The sequence below is a fragment of the Hyperolius riggenbachi genome, chromosome 6, assembly GCF_040937935.1.
Source record: "Hyperolius riggenbachi isolate aHypRig1 chromosome 6, aHypRig1.pri, whole genome shotgun sequence".
NCBI lineage: Eukaryota > Metazoa > Chordata > Amphibia > Anura > Hyperoliidae > Hyperolius > Hyperolius riggenbachi.
The window spans coordinates 246922550-246940128 of NC_090651.1; the positions used below are offsets into that span (position 1 = coordinate 246922550).

The following is a 17579-nucleotide window of genomic DNA, read 5'->3' on the forward strand; positions in this document are numbered from 1 at the left end:
GCCAGATCAAGCTGAAACTTTGAAACTAAATTGGGCATGTCTGAAAATGAGCTATGTGCAGAGATTTAGCGTAACACATTCCCTGCAAGTACAAAGCACTCACATGCAGAGGGGACTAGAATTGGGACTAGAATTGTGAAGCAAGTACAACAAATATGATAGACAGTTGCTGGACTTAACCATTTTCGTTTTGATTTTGCATGGAAATTATTATTTTATTGAATTGAAGGAGATATATTTAACAATTCCAGTTGAGATGTGTGTGGCCAGCATAAGAGCTAGGCTATGCTATGCAGCCATACATAACTGACTGCAGCTCTTGCTTTTTTTAAAAAAAAGGCTAGGAAAGCTGTGTTAGATCATGCTGTATCCTGATACTGGAGTATGACTACAGTGACTGTAGCCACACCACTACTCATGCTTTTGAGTCTACATTGGCTGGTTCTGCTTTCGAGTCTACACTGGCTGGTTCTTAGACATTAAGGTCAGTCAGTGTTCCTGTGGTCCAAGGATGGTAATCAAACCACAATTATCTATCTGTAGAAAGTGACCAATGCCCCTCACAGGCTTTTGAAAAATCCTGATTATTCTGGCTGCAATGGATCATGGTAAAACTGTATAAAACACAACCCAAAATAAACTGTGGACAGCATTTCAGTCCAACAGCTGTTTACCTATTGCTCTACCCTACTTCCTAAGACTCTAAATAATTCATTACTTACCACATGCCCAGAACAGATTTCTCTGGATGATCTGCGTAGGTTATTAGCCTCAGTCAATGGGCGAACCTGGTATCTTGTCCCAAGTGCACCTCTGTTCATTAGTGTCACCGTAAGTGTTGCTGTCTCTCCAATGACATGTGTGCCAAAGTCAATGTATTCTTTATCCAGGGACAGCTGTAAGAAATGGTGTTGGTCATCACTAATAAAAATGATCAGTATTAATCACTATAACAGTGCCGACTTGAAGGACACCTGAAGTGAGAGGGATATGGAGGCTGACATATTTAATTCCTTTAAATACCAGATACTTAACAAGCATGCAGCAGATCAGTTGTTTCTAAAATGTATTGTTAAATCTGACAAGATAGGCTGCATGCTTGTTTCTGGTGTGAATCAGGCACTACTTCAGCGTACATTTGAAAAGGCCTCCAGGAAAAAAAAGGGCTCCTGATATAGACGAAAAAAAGCCAGAGTCGGCTACAAAGGGCGCCTGGTATAGACCATATGACAAATTTGGCTACAAAGGGTGCCTGGTGTAGCCCATATGCCAAATTCGGTTACAAAGGGTGCCTGGTGTAGCCGAAAAGCTAGTTTTAGTTTATAAAAAGGATGCTGTTATAGGCCTACCCCTGGTGCCTAACCCTAAGACAGCCCCTGGTGATTTCTATGACCTAACTACTCTCTACTCTCACACATAACCCTCCTCTAACCCGAACCCCCCCTGATGGTGCCTAACACTAAGATCCCTCTTTGTGATGCCTAACCCTAAGACCCCCCTTCATGATGCCTAACCGTAAGACCCCTCCAGGTGTTGCCTAACCACCCCATAAAAAAATCTCGGCTATAAAAGGATGTCCTTTTGTAGCAGAATCAAAAACCTTTTAGCCGAAAACCTTGTAGCCAAATCAAAAATATGGGCTACAAAGGGGTGCCCTTTTGTAGCAGAATCAAAAACCTTGTAGTCGAAAACCTTGTAGCTGAATCAAAAAGATGGGCTACAAAGGGGCACCTTGTTGTAGCACAATTAAAAACTTTGTAGCTGAAAACTTTGTAGCCGAATCAAAAATATGGGCTATAAAGAGGCGTCCTTTTGTAGCCGAATCAAAAACTTTGTAGCCAAATGAAAAATATGGGCAACAAAGGGGCACCCTTTTGTAGTCGAATTCAAAACCTTGTATGTAGCCGAAAGAAAACTCGGGAGCCCTTTTCACCACCTTGTATCCCATATTTGCAGAAATAACATTGAAGTCTATGGAGGAGCCCTTTTAATACCGATGGCTCAGGAGCCCTTTTCAACTGATTTCCTACTTCAGCCAAAGCAGGGTTGCCAAGCAACTGGTATTATTTAAAAAGGAAATAAATATGGCAGCCTCCATATACTTTTTTGCTTCAGGTTCCCTTTAAATGAGCAGTTTAATTAACTTTATGCAGAACATAATATAAATGTGCAGATATCGCTATGCTTTTAACCATTCATTTTACAGTACAGACCATATGCCAAATGACTTTGTTTATGAGAGACTGACTGCACTAATAGCCCTCATTTAAAATCATAAAATATACATATGCTCTGAGTAATTGCAGACTTGTGAGTAATCTCACTCCTGATGAGCATTTCTAATTTATGTCAAATAAAACCCTCTTCTCTTTTAATTTCTGAGAGATCAACAAGCGACAAGCGCAGGGATTTAAGACAGGGTGGAGATGTAATTTTCAATCCTCTAATGTCCTATTTAAAGGCTTATTATTTAACAGCATGACACGAAACAGCTCAAAGTTCTATAAACTATAGCAACCAACCACATGTTAAATTTCATCTAGTATTTTGACACCAAAAGCTGAACCAAAAATGTAATCATAGGAGGCTCCTAGGTCTTTCACAGGGGCATAACAATAGCCCCCACATCCCCTGCCATGGTGGGGGGGGGGGGACCTGGGTGCTAGAGGGTCCCAGATGCAGCATATGGCAGTGGCAGCAGAAGCAGCATACATTACCTGGCAGCAGAGCGAGTGACACAAACCCTTGAATCTTCTCTTCAGCTGTGCCGCAGAGACTAACTCCTTGTGGCGCCTGCTGCATGTCACATGACATGCAGAGACAGGAGCAGTAAGGAATAACACTGTATGGCGGGGCTGAAGAGGAGAGTGAAGAGGATGCATTGCTTGCTCTGCTGACAGGTAATGTATGCTGTTTCCACTGACACACACTGCTCACTCTGGAGGTGGGGGCACACCGCAATTTTGATGGGGGGCCTGACTGGCTTAGCTTTGCAGGGGGGTCAATTTGGTCCTAGTTACGCCCCTGGTCTTCCAAACAATAAAGCATGAATACAGACGCAGGTATCACAGGTATTAAAGTGAATGGAAGCAAGGACCTCTGGGACAACCAGATGTAGGCAGTTCTGAGTAAAATTGTTCTTCGAATCGAGCATAACAAATTCAAAACATGCAAATATTGTCAACCACCAAGTGAACGGGTTAAGGGGAGTTCACTTCTTGCACTTCATAATGCATTTCACTTGACAACGATCTTCCTCCTTCCGAAACCGAAAGGAGGAAGTATCATAGTCAGGTGAAAGGCACCATGATACACAAGTAGTGAACTCCATGTGACTCTGTCCGCTTGTTCTGTGCTGAAATGGTATTGAAGTGTGGTGGTTGGCAGTGTTCATGTGCTATACCGGTGTTTAACAACAACATTCGTCCTGAGCTTCATGTGGATAGCTGCTCCATAGATAATGAATAATGGAGGCGGTTAATACCTACACTAAGATGCTTTTGTGTTGATTGCAGTAAGGAGACATCATAAGACAATTTTACCAGTATTTCTACAAGTAACATACTGGTTTTCCCTTTAGTCCCCTTTAAGTCTGGACCCAGGTAGTGCTTACTTTTTAGCCACCTTTCCCATGATATACCAGTAGCCATTCATGGTTGCACATAGGAATGGTCAATGAATTGCAAATCGTTCTGAGTTGATGCAAGATTATGCAAATTCTACTGGCAATTTTAGGAAGCTTGAAAATGGAAGAATAATATTTCATCTTGGTGAGATTCTAACAGTATATTTTTTCAAGCTGCATACATTTGCATATTAAATTCACATAATCCTGCATTGATTTGGAATTCTTTGCATCTCATTGACCACCCCTCTAGTTCAGATATGTCGAACTCCACTCCTGAAGGGTCGAGATCCTCACACATTTTTGGCACAGCTCAAGTTAATTGATGGGACTGGAAAGACAGGAAAAGTTTGGTTCAAAAAGTAGAACATAATTCTCCGTTTCTCACTCCATCCTAAACACTGGCATGGCTATGGCTCTCGAGGACTGCAGTTTGACACTTGTGCCCTAGTTGCACACTGCTACCCATTCCAGACAGGCCAATGCCAGTTCAGGAGTGTATCCATCTTTACCTTACCTCACACTTTTTTGTTGAACATTTTACAGGAATGGAAAAAGGACCCGTCTGTGCCAAGAAGCTCACTTCCCCTTCCAGATCTTCATCAATCTGAAAAATTCAATTTTTGGAGACACAATAAATGATCCAGAAGTACTAGTAATCAAACCACAGATGACAAGACTACACACAGGCTAGAGGACTGTACATACTTTGGAAAAAAGATCAGACATTGTCAGTGTAGTACCATTCAATATTTTTTTTTTTTATGAACGATTGATTAAGATTACTGTACACACAGTAGAGTTGTAGGGGTGTCTGAGCACCCTAGAGAAAAAGACACATGAGACAAAATAACGGGAGCCCAATAGCGCAATATGTTTTCATATATGGGATATCAACAGGTAAAGTAATTGTACTACTCACAAAGGCTAGTTGCAGAGGGGCAACCAACCACAAGACGCAGGTGGAGACAACAAACCCGACTCCCCTCGGGGTGGTCCAGCCGGACCTGGGTGTGGTTGCTCTCCTTGGTAAAAGTGACAGATTATTACTATGATTTACACCATGTATGGTCTGTCTAGACCCCTGCAATAAGGTGTGTTGGGATACATAAAGGACAATTTGGGTAAAGAGGCGCCCCAGTGTGAATAAAGTTGGATTAAAAACAAGATGAAATCAAACATTTTTTGAAAAAAAACGCATTTCACGAGTCTAAGCCCGCTTCCTCAGGCTAATAACAGTGCCAATTGCAAATAGCCGATCAGCAAAGCAAGTCTCTTCTCTGGCTGGTATTAAAGGGGTTCTGTGGGGGGTTGTGGAAGAGAAAAGCGGACACTTACCTTGGGCTTCTATCAGCCCGTGCAGCGGTAATGTCCCACGCCGTCCTCCTCCCATCTGCGGTTCTCCACCGCCAGCCGCCGGTCTAAGCGGCATGGGATCCAACTGCGGCTGCGCTAGAGTGGCCTCGCACCCGCTCGCTTCCGCCTGCGTCATCGGAAGCTTACTGCGCAAGCGCAGTACAATGCTCCGTTGTACTGCGCCTGCGCAGTAAGCCTCAGATGACGCGAGCGGAGGCACGGCAACGCGCATTATTCGTCTGTATGTCAGACGAATAATAGCCCGGTGCCGGCTGCGGGGAACGGCGGATGGGAGCAGGACGTCGTGGGACATTACCGCTGCATGGGGCTCATAGAAGCCCAAGGTAAGTGGCAGTTTTTCTCTTTAGAAACCCCCACAGAACCCCTTTAAATGAATACAAAGTCTTCCACAGACATTTCATACATGCCTCAGAATAGTAAAACATTAAAAATAAGGTATTCCACTCTCTTACCTGCCAGTATATGTGACATGCATCACCTTAAAGAGAAACTCCGACCAAGAATTGAACTTTATCCCAATCATTAGCTGATACCCCCTTTTACATGAGAAATCTATTCCTTTTCACAAACAGACCATCAGGGGGTGCTGTATGACTGATATTGTGGTGAAACCCCTCCCACAACAAACTCTGAGGACCGTGGTACTCGTGGCAGTTTCCTGTCTGTGAGCCTTGTTGCATTGTGGGAAATAGCTGTTTTAAATTGTAATTTGATGAAACGCGTCCACAAGTTTGTCCTGCAGAGGCCACCGTGTTACACCAGCCGAGGGAGATACGAGAGCCTACACTCCTCGTGTCATTTGGCGTGGGCTGCTGCCTCACAGTGAGAGAGTTTTTTTTTTATTACATTATTTTCACTGGAGTTCCTCTGGGCGGTATGGACGAGCTCAGCTCGTCCATCACCGCCGGAGGCTGCCGCTCAGGCCCTGCTGGGCCGATTTGCGCCAAATAAAGTGCAGCACACGCAGCCGGCACTTTGCCAGCCGCGTGTGCTGCCCGATCGCCGCCGCTCTGCGGCGATTCGCCGCGAGCAGCGGCGAAAGAGGGTCCCCCCAGCCGCCTGAGCCCTGCGCAGCCGGAACAAAAAGTTCCGGCCAGCGCTAAGGGCTGGATCGGAGGCGTCTGACGTCAGGACGTCGGCTGACGTCCATGACGTCACTCCGCTCGTCGCTATGGCGACGGTGTAAGCAAAACAAGGAAGGCCGCTCATTGCGGCCTTCCTTGTTTATTCTGGGCGCCGGAGGCGATCGGAAGAACGCCTCCGGAGCGCCCTCTAGTGGGCTTTCATGCAGCCAACTTTCAGTTGGCTGCATGAAATAGTTTTTTTTTAATTTAAAAAAAACCCTCCCGCAGCCTCCCTGGCGATCTTATCAGAACGCCAGGGTGGTTAAGCTGTATGTGTGCACATCTTGTAAGGAGTACCGAATCCCAGCAACAAAGCAACGACTTTGCTTGATGATGTCTGGAAACTTGCTACTTGCAGCTACACCTGCTGGTGGAATTGCCTAGAGCCCTAGACTGTCATGTGCGTCTACTGGCCACCAGATGGTGGCCTTCTGCAGCTTTCAGTTGTTAACCATTCATGCACCTGTTGTTCTATTACCTAAAGATGAGCATTGCTGACTATAACTTAATAAATACAATTGCTTATTTTTACAATATTTATACATAATTTATACATTACTTAGACTGGGTTCACACATACAATATGTGTACAGTTACTTTCCAGTCCTGTACTGTCAGTTTGCAATAGTTTTGTATCAGTTTTCTATCAGTTACAGGAAGAGAACTAATAGAAAACTGATGCGAACTGATCAGGCAGGATTGGAACGGAACTGTACACATTGTATGTGAGAACCCAGCCTTAAGGTGGCCACACACAATACAATAAAATAATCCGATTTTACAGTAATTCGCTAAAAACGATCATATCTCTCGAAAAATCGAAAGCTTTTTTTTCATTCGACTGAAAAATCCGATCAGATTTCCATTTTTTTCCATTTAAATCAATCTGGAATGCCAGATATTTCTCTTCATTTTCTACTAAAGATTGTATGGTGTGTGTTGGATTGTCAATTTATTAATATACACACCCTAGCAATTTTCTCTGAGTTTCCAATCATTTTTATTATAATTGAAGAAAAAATTGAACATAGGTGTGTGGTACATTGGTCATATTTTTGAAATGTTACAATCAGTCAGAAAAATTGATTGCAATTCTTAAATTGAACAGATATTTAAAAAAATGTATGGTGTGTGGCCACCTTTAGGCTAAGTTCACAGTGGAAATGTGTATTGTGCTCAGGGCTATAGGTGGCCACACACCATACAATTTTTTAAATATCTGTTCAATTTAACAATTGCAATCAATTTTTCTGACTGATTGCAACATTTCAAAAATATGACCAATGTACCACACACCTATGATGAATTTTTTCCTCAATTATGATAAAAATGATTGGAAACTCAGAGAAAATTGCTAGGGTGTGTATATTAATAAATTAACAATCCAACACACACCACACAATCCATACGTTTTTATCGAATTACTGTAAAATTGGATCATTTTATTGTCTCGTGTGTGGCCACCTTATGGCTGTGTTGTGTCGAATACAGTGAAACATACAGTCAATTAAATGTATGCATCACTGTACCTGTTAATGCTCGCGTTTAGCAGTAACTTACTGCATGCAGTGCTTTATCATACAACAACATGTTATACTGCATTGCTAAAGCTGCACTGTGAACATCACATAGGTGGATCATTGCAATGTGGTAAGTAGCATAACAAAGCAGCTGTATCACCGCAACGCACCACTGTGAATGAGGCCTCAGGCTGTGTTCCCACTTGAGCGGTAAACGGACAATTTTTTGTCCATTCTACCACATTGCAGAAGTGACAGCGAATGGATCCTGTTTTATAGAAGCCACTCACACTTGTCAGTAAGCGGACCACACTTCTGTACCGCCTGCGATTATCCACAGGACAGGCAGATGCATTCCCCATATAGCCTACAGAGGTAACGTATCTGCCCCGGTCTCCAGGCAGACCACAGCGGACCATCGGAGTGAACACTACACTGTCCGCTCCCGCTAGCTGTACCTGGTCTGGCTACTGCAGCTGCAGATGGGAACCGAGCCTAAGTCAATAATTGCCCGTTGTAAAATCTTACCAGTTTCTGTTTGGTAAATCTGGGCTGGCTTGCTAAAAGTGGAAAAAAAGGTTCAATTTAAATTACTTTCCTATTCATATGCAGGAAAAAAATAGTGAGTGCTGAGCTATGGTAATATTATTATAATCAGAATCTTTACTCATAATTGTTATTGAGTTATCTCTTGTAAAACTCTAGTACAGTTACTGCTAATGTTACCTAATGGAGTAGCACTATGTCACACCAGCAGCAACAGATCAATAAATCTATTAACAGATTTGTATTGTAGCACCAACAATCTTCTCCTACAGCAGAAGATCTACTGCTAAAAAGCAGGGATTGTTGCTGCTACAATACAACGCTATGCAGCTGTGCTTTGTTCCTGGTTTAACAGATATATCTATCTATCTATCTATCTATCTATCTATCTATCTATCTATATCTATCTATATCGTCTATCGTCGTCATAATTATTTGGTAACGATAAAACGTAACTGCTTTTATTTATCAAGACGGATGCAAATAAAACAGGAGCAAAGGTGTTGCCGGTGTCCAAGGAGATAAATCTGTTTTTGTTTCATTCAACAGCGGAAACCTGATTGACTACTTTGGGCAACAAGTCCTGTTATCATTTCCTCTGTATGATATAGCAGCCCTATAGAGTGGCTGTGACTCCTGTGGCCCTCTCCCTGTCACACTCATTATAATATACAAAGAGCAGAGCAGGCCCTGCTTTCATCCGACTTCTGAACGTCATACACTAAGCTATGTTATGCAGTACCAATGTTTTATATCTAAAGCCTGCCAAACACTGGCAGACTCACCCAATGTGCCCAAAAGATTACTGACATGATCAGAGAGAGCTCTATTATTGCCAAACATTGCACAATAGTTATGAATGGATTTCAGCATGAAATCTATTGGAAATCAATAATACCCACACTACCCCAGAACCAGCGACGGGCCCACCCAGGACTCCCCCAAGCTCTACGCAACGGAGCGAACTCACACTCCATTGGCGTTAACTGAATAGGAACATACCGCCAGGTCATGGGGTACGGCACCGGGAGATCACAGAAGCACACATGAGAAAGCACACCAGCCACACAGGTGAGTGGAAGCGTGCTCTAACACTGCTGCAGGGGCCCCGGGGGAGCACCATTTGCAAGGGTGCAGCGATGGATTCATACGTTATGGGGCCCTATGCAAGGTAGTAGATTTGGAACCCCCTTGTGGCCCTTTTAGCAAGTTGAAGTAAAGATAAGTCAAGGAAGGTGGCAGGTGGGCCCCTTGACACCCACTAGCCCCCAAGCACCTGCCTAGGTTGCCTGATGGATGATCCTGCTCTGAGAACCCCCAGCTCTTCACCAGCTCTATGGCATATATGCCCTGGGTATATATAACACCACACCCCCGTCCCCTTTCGACCACAAAAACACGCCTGTCTGATCTATATTGTCAATCAACTTCAGCTGGAAATCAATCAAAATTAAAATTGGCTGCTGTGTTGGTGTGTCAATCTGTGGCAGATTTAATGGCTACCTTAAGATATGTACTAAAACATGAACTATATCTTCTTACCATTGGTTTGAATATAACTATCATCTCACAGGACATTCCAGCAGACATCTGCCCAGGTGGGTCAAATCTGTACAAAACAAAAGTAAGTAGTTTACAGCAAGCCTGAACTTATTTATTTCTTTTTACTTGATCCTACTTCAACTATGTGCTATACATAGATAACATTATTTTGCTAGTGTGCAGTGTCATTTCACTCTTGTAGGCATGACTGTAGAATCTGCTGTCTGCCTTCCCTGGAGGCTGTCATCATACTTTTTGGTGAATCAGATTAAATAATCTGAAGAGTTAATGTTCTCGAGTCACGTTACAGCTGCTGCAGAAGCTAAAGGTTTTTATCTACTTCTGAAGCCATACACTCAAGCAATGCAGCCCAATCTTCAGACATTCAAAGTGACTCAATAGTGAAAAAAGATGAATATGGCAAGCAAAAATGATGCCTGGTATTCATCCATAGCATTTGCTTGCAAAACAGTTCTAGAGCTCTGATACTGCTTAACACCTAAAGATCTGAACAATCACCCAAATGATCATTCGAGATTTGGGCACCTATTCCAAGTGTGTACAAGTGTTTCCTGATCTGCCAGATAATCTGTAATACCTTTGCAAGCTAGCTAGAACTATTAGTACATCTTCCTCTAGTTCTGACAGGTTTTTTTTCATTCATCTTAATGAGGGCGGGGGGGGGGGGGGGGGGGGAGATAATGGGAGAATCCAAGTTTCTGAATAGAGGTTAATCCCCACCAATAACCAATTTGGCAAGTCTTTTCTCTACTACAGCTGCCACATAAAAGATATTCATATACTAATGCAATGCTAATTAAATCATATAGCATTTGGCTGTTCTACACCATATTGTTAAAAATGGGTGCATGGGTAGGCCCTCCTGAACCGAAGGACAAGGGGACCAGTTGCCCCATTTGTCTACACTGTTATTAATATATCCCTTTTTAGACCACTGGAGGAGTAAGTTTGCTTTTTTCCACTTCACACTTCTAGTGACTGCATTCCTCAAATGAAAACACAATGAAACACATCCTTCTGAAACACTAATTAACACACACACACACACACACACACACACACACACACACACACACACACACACACACACACACACACACACACACACACACACACACACACACACACGAGTGACAAGGAACACGAACTGCTGCCAGTCAAGAGTTAATATCCCAGCTAAATAAAAAAAACTTGAAGGAATCCTGAAGTGTGAGAAATGCAGAAGCAGCCATCTTTATTTCTTTTAAAAATGCCATTTGCTACAATGTCTAGTTGATAATTTGACTCCAGTAGTTACTGCGTCAGCACTTGCAACATGCATGTCAACAGTAGAGTCAGACTTAAACTGAGGTGAAATATGACATGATGAGATAGACATGTGTATGTACAATGCCAAGCACATAAATAACTAGGCTGTGTTCCTTTTTTTCTTTCTTTGCCTGAAAGAGTTAAACATCAGGTATGCAAGTGACAGTTTCTGTCCGGGTCGAGACCGGGTCAGACTATAGCATAACCCTCACTGATTAGTAATTACAGCCATAAAACACTTGCCTGTCTGTAAATGGCTTCTAAAGCAGAAAAGAGATTAAAAGGGTCAATAATTCATAGATTTGAGCTCTGGCATAGTTCAATAAAGGTGTAATTGAGCAGAGAAAATGAAACAGTAAAAATTAAAAAACTAAACCTAAAATAAAACTGTGGGATAGCTTAAAAGTAATTTTATAGGAGAAGGAGGACAGATACAATTGTACAATTGTTTAACTCATCAGTTATTTTTACCTTGGACGTCCTTTAAGTCAGTGATACTTTATGGCACGTTCAATACTACACTCAGTTCCGGTTTCCCTTTAAGTGAGAGGAATAAGGAGGCTGCTCACTTCTGAGCTGAGCTTTTGGCTTTAGCTGCATTTACACCTGCAATAAGTATGCAGATAGTAGAGTCAGACCAGGGTCAAACAGTTTGATCTGCATGTTCATTTTGAGCCAGTAGCTTAAAGGGATCCTAAAGCCAAGTGAAGAAAAAGGGTTTCACTTACCTGGGGCTTCTACCAGCCCCCTGCAGCCTTCCTGTGCTTGCGCCGGTCCTAAACGATTTTCCGTTCCCCGGCCGCGGCTTAGTTTTGTTTCTATAGACTGTGAGTTGACGGGCCACTGCGCCTGCGTGGCCAGTGCCACGCGCACCCTTGTTCGTGTTCCAGTCCGCAAGAAAATCCTGTGCAGCCGCAGTACAAGGCTTTCTCATGCTATGCCTGCGCAGGACGCTCTTGCAGAGAGGAACACAAGCAAGGATATGCGTGGCCCTGGCCACTCCCAGTTGGCAGAAACTAAACTAAGCCACGGCGCGGGAATGGAAGATTGTTTAGGACCGGCGCAGGCACAGGACGGCTGCAGGGGGATGATAGAAGCCCCAGGTAAGTGAAACCCTTTTTCTTTACTTGGCTTTAGGATCCCTTTAACCACCTTAGCGGTATGGACGAGCTCAGCTCGTCCATTACCGCCAGAGGGTGCCGCTCAGGCCCTGCTGGGCCGATTTTGATCAAATAAAAAGCAGCACACGCAGCCGGCACTTTGCCAGCCGTGTGTGCTGCCTGATCGCCGCCACTCTGCGGCGATCCGCTGCGAGCAGCGGCGAAAGAGGGTCCCCCCAGCCGCCCGAGCCCTGCGCAGCCGGAACAAATAGTTCCGGCCAGCGCTAAGGGCTGGATCGGAGGCGGCTGACGTCAGGACGTCGGCTGACGTCCATGACGTCACTCCGCCCGTCACCCCGGCGACGAGGTAAGCGAAACACGGAAGGCCGCTCATTGCGGCCTTCCGTGTTACTTCTGGCCGCCGGAGGCGATCAGAAGAACGCATCCGGAGCGCCCTCTAGTGGGCTTTCATGCAGCCAACTTTCAGTTGGCGCCCTCTAGAGGGCTTTCATGCAGCCAACTTTCAGTTGGCTGCATGAAATAGTTTTTTTTTAATTAAAAAAAAACCCTCCCGCAGCCACCCTGGCGATCTTAATAGAACGTCAGGGTGGTTAAAGAATTAGAGGCATCAGAATCGAAGTCACGCAATAGGCATTGTTAGAGAATGAAGATGGCAGCTTCCGTATGCTTTTCACTTTAGGTTCCCTTTTATGGTAACTGCAGCCCTTTTCCACTCCTAGGTTCTATAGTGCCTGCCTCTGCTGCTATGGAAATAGTAATGTACCTGGATTCCACTTACTGACAGAGTCCTTAGTACCACCAGGAAAAAAGTGAGGTGAATTCCCCTCATAAGGATTATTGATAAGCATACACAGTTTTTGGGTGCATGAAAAAAGGGCGCCAGGAAAAAAAGGGCATGCTGCTTCTGGGGTTTTTGCTGGCCTCAGGAGTCCGCCGCTATAAAACTATGTGTTGCTATGGATAAATATGATGTGAGCTAGCACTAGGCTATCTAGTACATGTGGCCAGCACCCCAATTGCCCAGAATCGCCCCTCTTATATAGTGCCCAGCCTGGCTCCAGCGATCAGCGCAGCCTCCTAGCACAGCCCCGGTCTTCTCTATGGGGAGGATCGGGTCTGCACATGACGTCACCTCCCCTGGTGGTGACTGACCCTAACCACTCCCCCTGTACTAACACTCTTACACACATAGAGACGATAATATATTTAATAACGTAAAGTCTGTACATAAAAAACGAAATAATATGTCAAAAACTATAATGTTGCAAGTTTCTAAAACAATAACATATTTCAAAAACTTTAAAGAGGAACTGTAAGGAGAAAAAATGTTCTTTTAAAATGTGAGAGGTTTATGTGTAATTGAATCATAAATAAGAAGAAGTGACAAATAAATCTACTTACCCTGACAGCGAGGTGCTGTACAATTGTCAAATGCAGAATGGGTGGATTCATTTTTACTACTGGCGCAAATAGCAAGTTTTTTTCCCTTTATTCCAGCAGTTGAAAACACGCCCACAGAGTGTAGGTTGTAACGGACTCTTTCCCCTTATCTATCTAACTGACGCCATTTGAAGAAGCCTAGGAAGTGTAATAAGCATGTGTATAGAGATAATACACATTCGCTTTTGTACACAAGTAACATCGTCTGTGTACAGTTTATCAGCTGTCATTGTATTGTTTTTATCTACATATCTGTCATCTAATATATATATATATATATATATATATATACTGTATATTCGTATGTGCCGGGATCACGCAAAAATGCATTGACCAATTTGAACGAAACTTGGTATACAGATTCCTTACTCCCTGGGATGATATGTTCTGGGGGTCTTGCGTCCCCCCTGCCCACCTGGGCGGAGCTACAAACAGCCAATCAGATTTTACCCATTCATGTCAATGGAAAAAAAAGGTAAAAGGCTGCCATTCTCACAGTAATCAAGGCAGATTCCCCACATTTGGCAAAGTTGGTCACTTGGTGACCGAGGTTACAAATCCAGGAAAAGTGGGCGGAGCATAGAACAGCCAATCAAATTTCAGCCATTCATTTTAGATGGGAAAATGTAAACTGCAGCCATTTTTATACTGTTAATCGCAGGGTTTTCAAACTTGACACACTTGGTCACTGGGTGAATGCGATTAAGATTCAAGAAAGTGGGTGGAGCAAACAGCCAATCAAAATTCACCTATTGATTTTCAAGGGGAATATTTAAACTGCTGCCATTCTTACACTGTTAATGGCAGAGGCTTCAAACTTGCTACAGTCGGTCATTGGGTGACTGGGGTTCAAATTCACTAAAGGGGGTGGAGCCAAAAATGGCCAGTCAGATCACTTTGATTGATAAACTGCTTACATTCCCGCAATTTTTGTATACAGTGTGTGTATGTGTATAGTGTTTGTACAGTGTGTGTGCGTATACAGTGTGCGTGTGTATAGTGTTTGTACAGTGTGTGTGTGTATACAGCATGTGTGTGTGTGTATACAGTGTGTATAGTGTGTGAGCATGTGTGTATAGTGTTTGTACAATGTGTGTGTGTGTGTGTGTATATATACAGTGTGTACAGTGTGTGTGTATAGTGTGTCTGTATACAGTGTGTGTATAGTGTTTGTACAGTGTGTGTGTGTGTGTGTATACAGTGTGTTTAGTGTGTGTGTGTGTGTGTGTGTATACAGTGTGTGTGTCTATACAGTGTGTGTGTGTGTATACAGTGTGTGTGTGTATACAGTGTGTATAGTGTGTGTGTGTGTGTATAGTGTTTGTACAGTGTGTGTGTGTGTGTGTGTATACAGTGTGTACAGTGTGTGTGTATAGTGTGTCTGTATACAGTGTGTGTATAGTGTTTGTACAGTGTGTGTGTGTATACAGTGTGTTTAGTGTGTGTATAGTGTTTGTACAGTGTGTGTGTATACAGTGTGTGTGTGTGTGTGTATACAGTGTGTATAGTGTGTGTGTGTGTGTGTATAGTGTTTGTACAGGGTGTGTGTGTGTGTATATATATACAGTGTGTATAGTGTTTGTACAGTGTGTGTGTATACAGTGTGTGTGTGTATACAGTGTGTGTGTGTGTGTATACAGTGTGTGTGTGTGTGTATACAGTGTGTATAGTGTGTGTGTGTGTGTGTGTATGTGTATAGTGTTTGTACAGTGTGTGTGTGTGTGTATATACAGTGTGTATAGTATGTGTGTATAGTGTTTGTACGGTGTGTGTGTGTGTGTATACAGTGTGCGCGTACGTGTACAGTGTATGTTGATCCAAAGTTTTAAGTTGCCAGCCAGTGTGTAGTGGTTGTGAAAATCCTGGCTGTAAACCCACGGATGTAAAAATGAGCTGCGAGTGATTCCGTTTTCTGTCTGAGCTTTAGCAGGGCAGCTCTGATCCCAGTTACTGACCCGTGGAAGGTTGATAAGTATGAGAGGTCTTCCTGCGACCTTTACACTCTAGCAGCAGATAGCAGCTAAAGTCAGCCTCGTGAAGGCAATCTTCTAATGAATGAGCAGCGCTGAGGAGGGGAAAGGGATGGAGCTGGCCACAACTAGACGGCATAAAAAAAAGCTTTAATTTATAGCACTGTGTACTCCTCTGCTAAAGCAGTGCTCCCGAGTCTCGACAGCTTCTCCTCACAGCGTCTCTGAATACAGACAGCTCAGCTGCCTTGGTAACAGGGAGAGACGCAGCTTTTCATTTTTTTAACTGCAAAGGGAGCTTCTTGTGACGTTTCTGCACCTCACTACCCAGAAGGCTGCGCAGCAGGCTAATTAATATACACCCGCGGACCTGGCCATGAAGTGGGCGGGGCTTCCACCTTCAAGCTGAAATAGCAGCAAAATTATAGATTTAATATATGAAATTTCCAGGTTTTCCCCTATAAACTGGACACAGGCTACCTGCTGGCAGTGAGTAATGTTTCAGCTTACAGTTCCTCTTTAATGTTGTAATGTTGTTAACAATATTTAATGGGCGCCCTTCTTTCTGCTTTGGGCGCCATATTAACGATAAATGCATTAGAGTCTATGGCGGCGCCCTTTTCGTCCACTAGCTGCCGTCGCAATTTTTTCCTGCTACCCAGTTTTTCCAAACCTAGAAAAAACTGCCACAAGAGACACCTCAATGCATTTTCCTCTGATGGGGATGAAACCGTTAATAAACAAAATGCCTTGTACTTCCCAATAATCAGATCACTGTCACTGGCAAAGGCTGCTAGAAGAAAATTATATATTTGTATGTGATCTGTAGTAACCCTTATTTAGAAGCTTGTTTTAAAAACAGCCTGAATATGGCCAATATGGGGATACTTCACTGATTCAAGTAATCACATCATTAAATTCAGGCAGCCCTAGTCATTGAATAACTAATCAGGGGTTTGCAGTAAAATAGTAAATCCAGACTAGAGTAATTAGGACACTTTCCTTGGTGCCAATGACAGTTTAGAATATGAGAAGGAGGGATTGGCAAGCTGCACATAGAATACCGGGCTGTGTATGATATTAGGACAGGCTACAATCCTCAGCCATCTGGCTACAAAGGGCTTAACTAATCAACTTCAGCTAAGAATCTAAAAGCTCTGGGCATGGATCCTTACTAACATTACCAAATGCAAATTAACACAAATGTCATGGAGGAGTATCACAGTTCTGGCTATTAGGATGCAATATGTGGCAATACTGGGGGGACCATTGGGGAAAGGTAATGGCTGATATTAGGAGGTGCCAAGAAATAACTATAACGGAGGAAGGATAGTGGACTTACCACCTCCAAAGAGAAGGCAACAGTGTAGTTCACACTAGTTTATCACACACAACCACAACGTGTTTCACAGGACAGGCCTGCTCCTCAGGTCAAAGTTTCATATATCATGCGGTATTAGAATGGGGTATCTCCACTCTGGTACAGCATCATTCTTCACACTTGTAATATGAGGGGCAGCGATGCTTGTTTGTGGCCCAGTAATATAGGAGGCATATTGTATGGGCATGGTAAATGTTGCACATTAAGCAGCTACAACATGTAACCTTTGGTCATGTACCTCTAAGAAATGCTCATCGTTTCACGTTCCCAATCTGTTATGACCCTGTCCACTTTTGATGCTACAAGCTTCTTGGGCCACATATTTTCTCCTATCCTATAGCCACTCTCAAGTTTACCTACAGCGGAGGGATGATTTGGAGGAGAGCCAGTAATAGCATCTTACCCCAAGCCCTACAATGTCTTACCCCTTGCCCTGTATTGGAGATACAGTATGTTTGAGTGATTAATTACTTACTCAATGTTGATGAAGTCCTTCAGACAATCACTCACTCCGACCAGCTTACAGAAATTAATTGTATATGATGCATTGGTCAAAGTGACTTTTTTCTTGTAAGTCTTTCCCACTTGAAGGTCCTAAATTTTA

At 43.3% G+C, this 17579-nt stretch overlaps 1 protein-coding gene across 5 annotated transcripts in view; it reads right to left on the reverse strand.

Moving 5' to 3' along the window:
* The window catches only part of CFAP74 (cilia and flagella associated protein 74), a 261484-nt gene that overhangs the window by 150845 nt on the left and 93060 nt on the right, over window positions 1-17579 (reverse strand). For all 5 annotated transcript variants that reach the window (XM_068240650.1, XM_068240652.1, XM_068240653.1 and 2 more), the window contains exons 14-17: window positions 17451-17569; window positions 9735-9801; window positions 4143-4232; window positions 723-896 (exon numbers count right to left, since the gene is read on the reverse strand). In XM_068240650.1, coding sequence (XP_068096751.1) covers window positions 723-896; window positions 4143-4232; window positions 9735-9801; window positions 17451-17569 — 450 coding nt within the window. The remainder of the gene's footprint in view (window positions 1-722; window positions 897-4142; window positions 4233-9734; window positions 9802-17450; window positions 17570-17579) is intronic.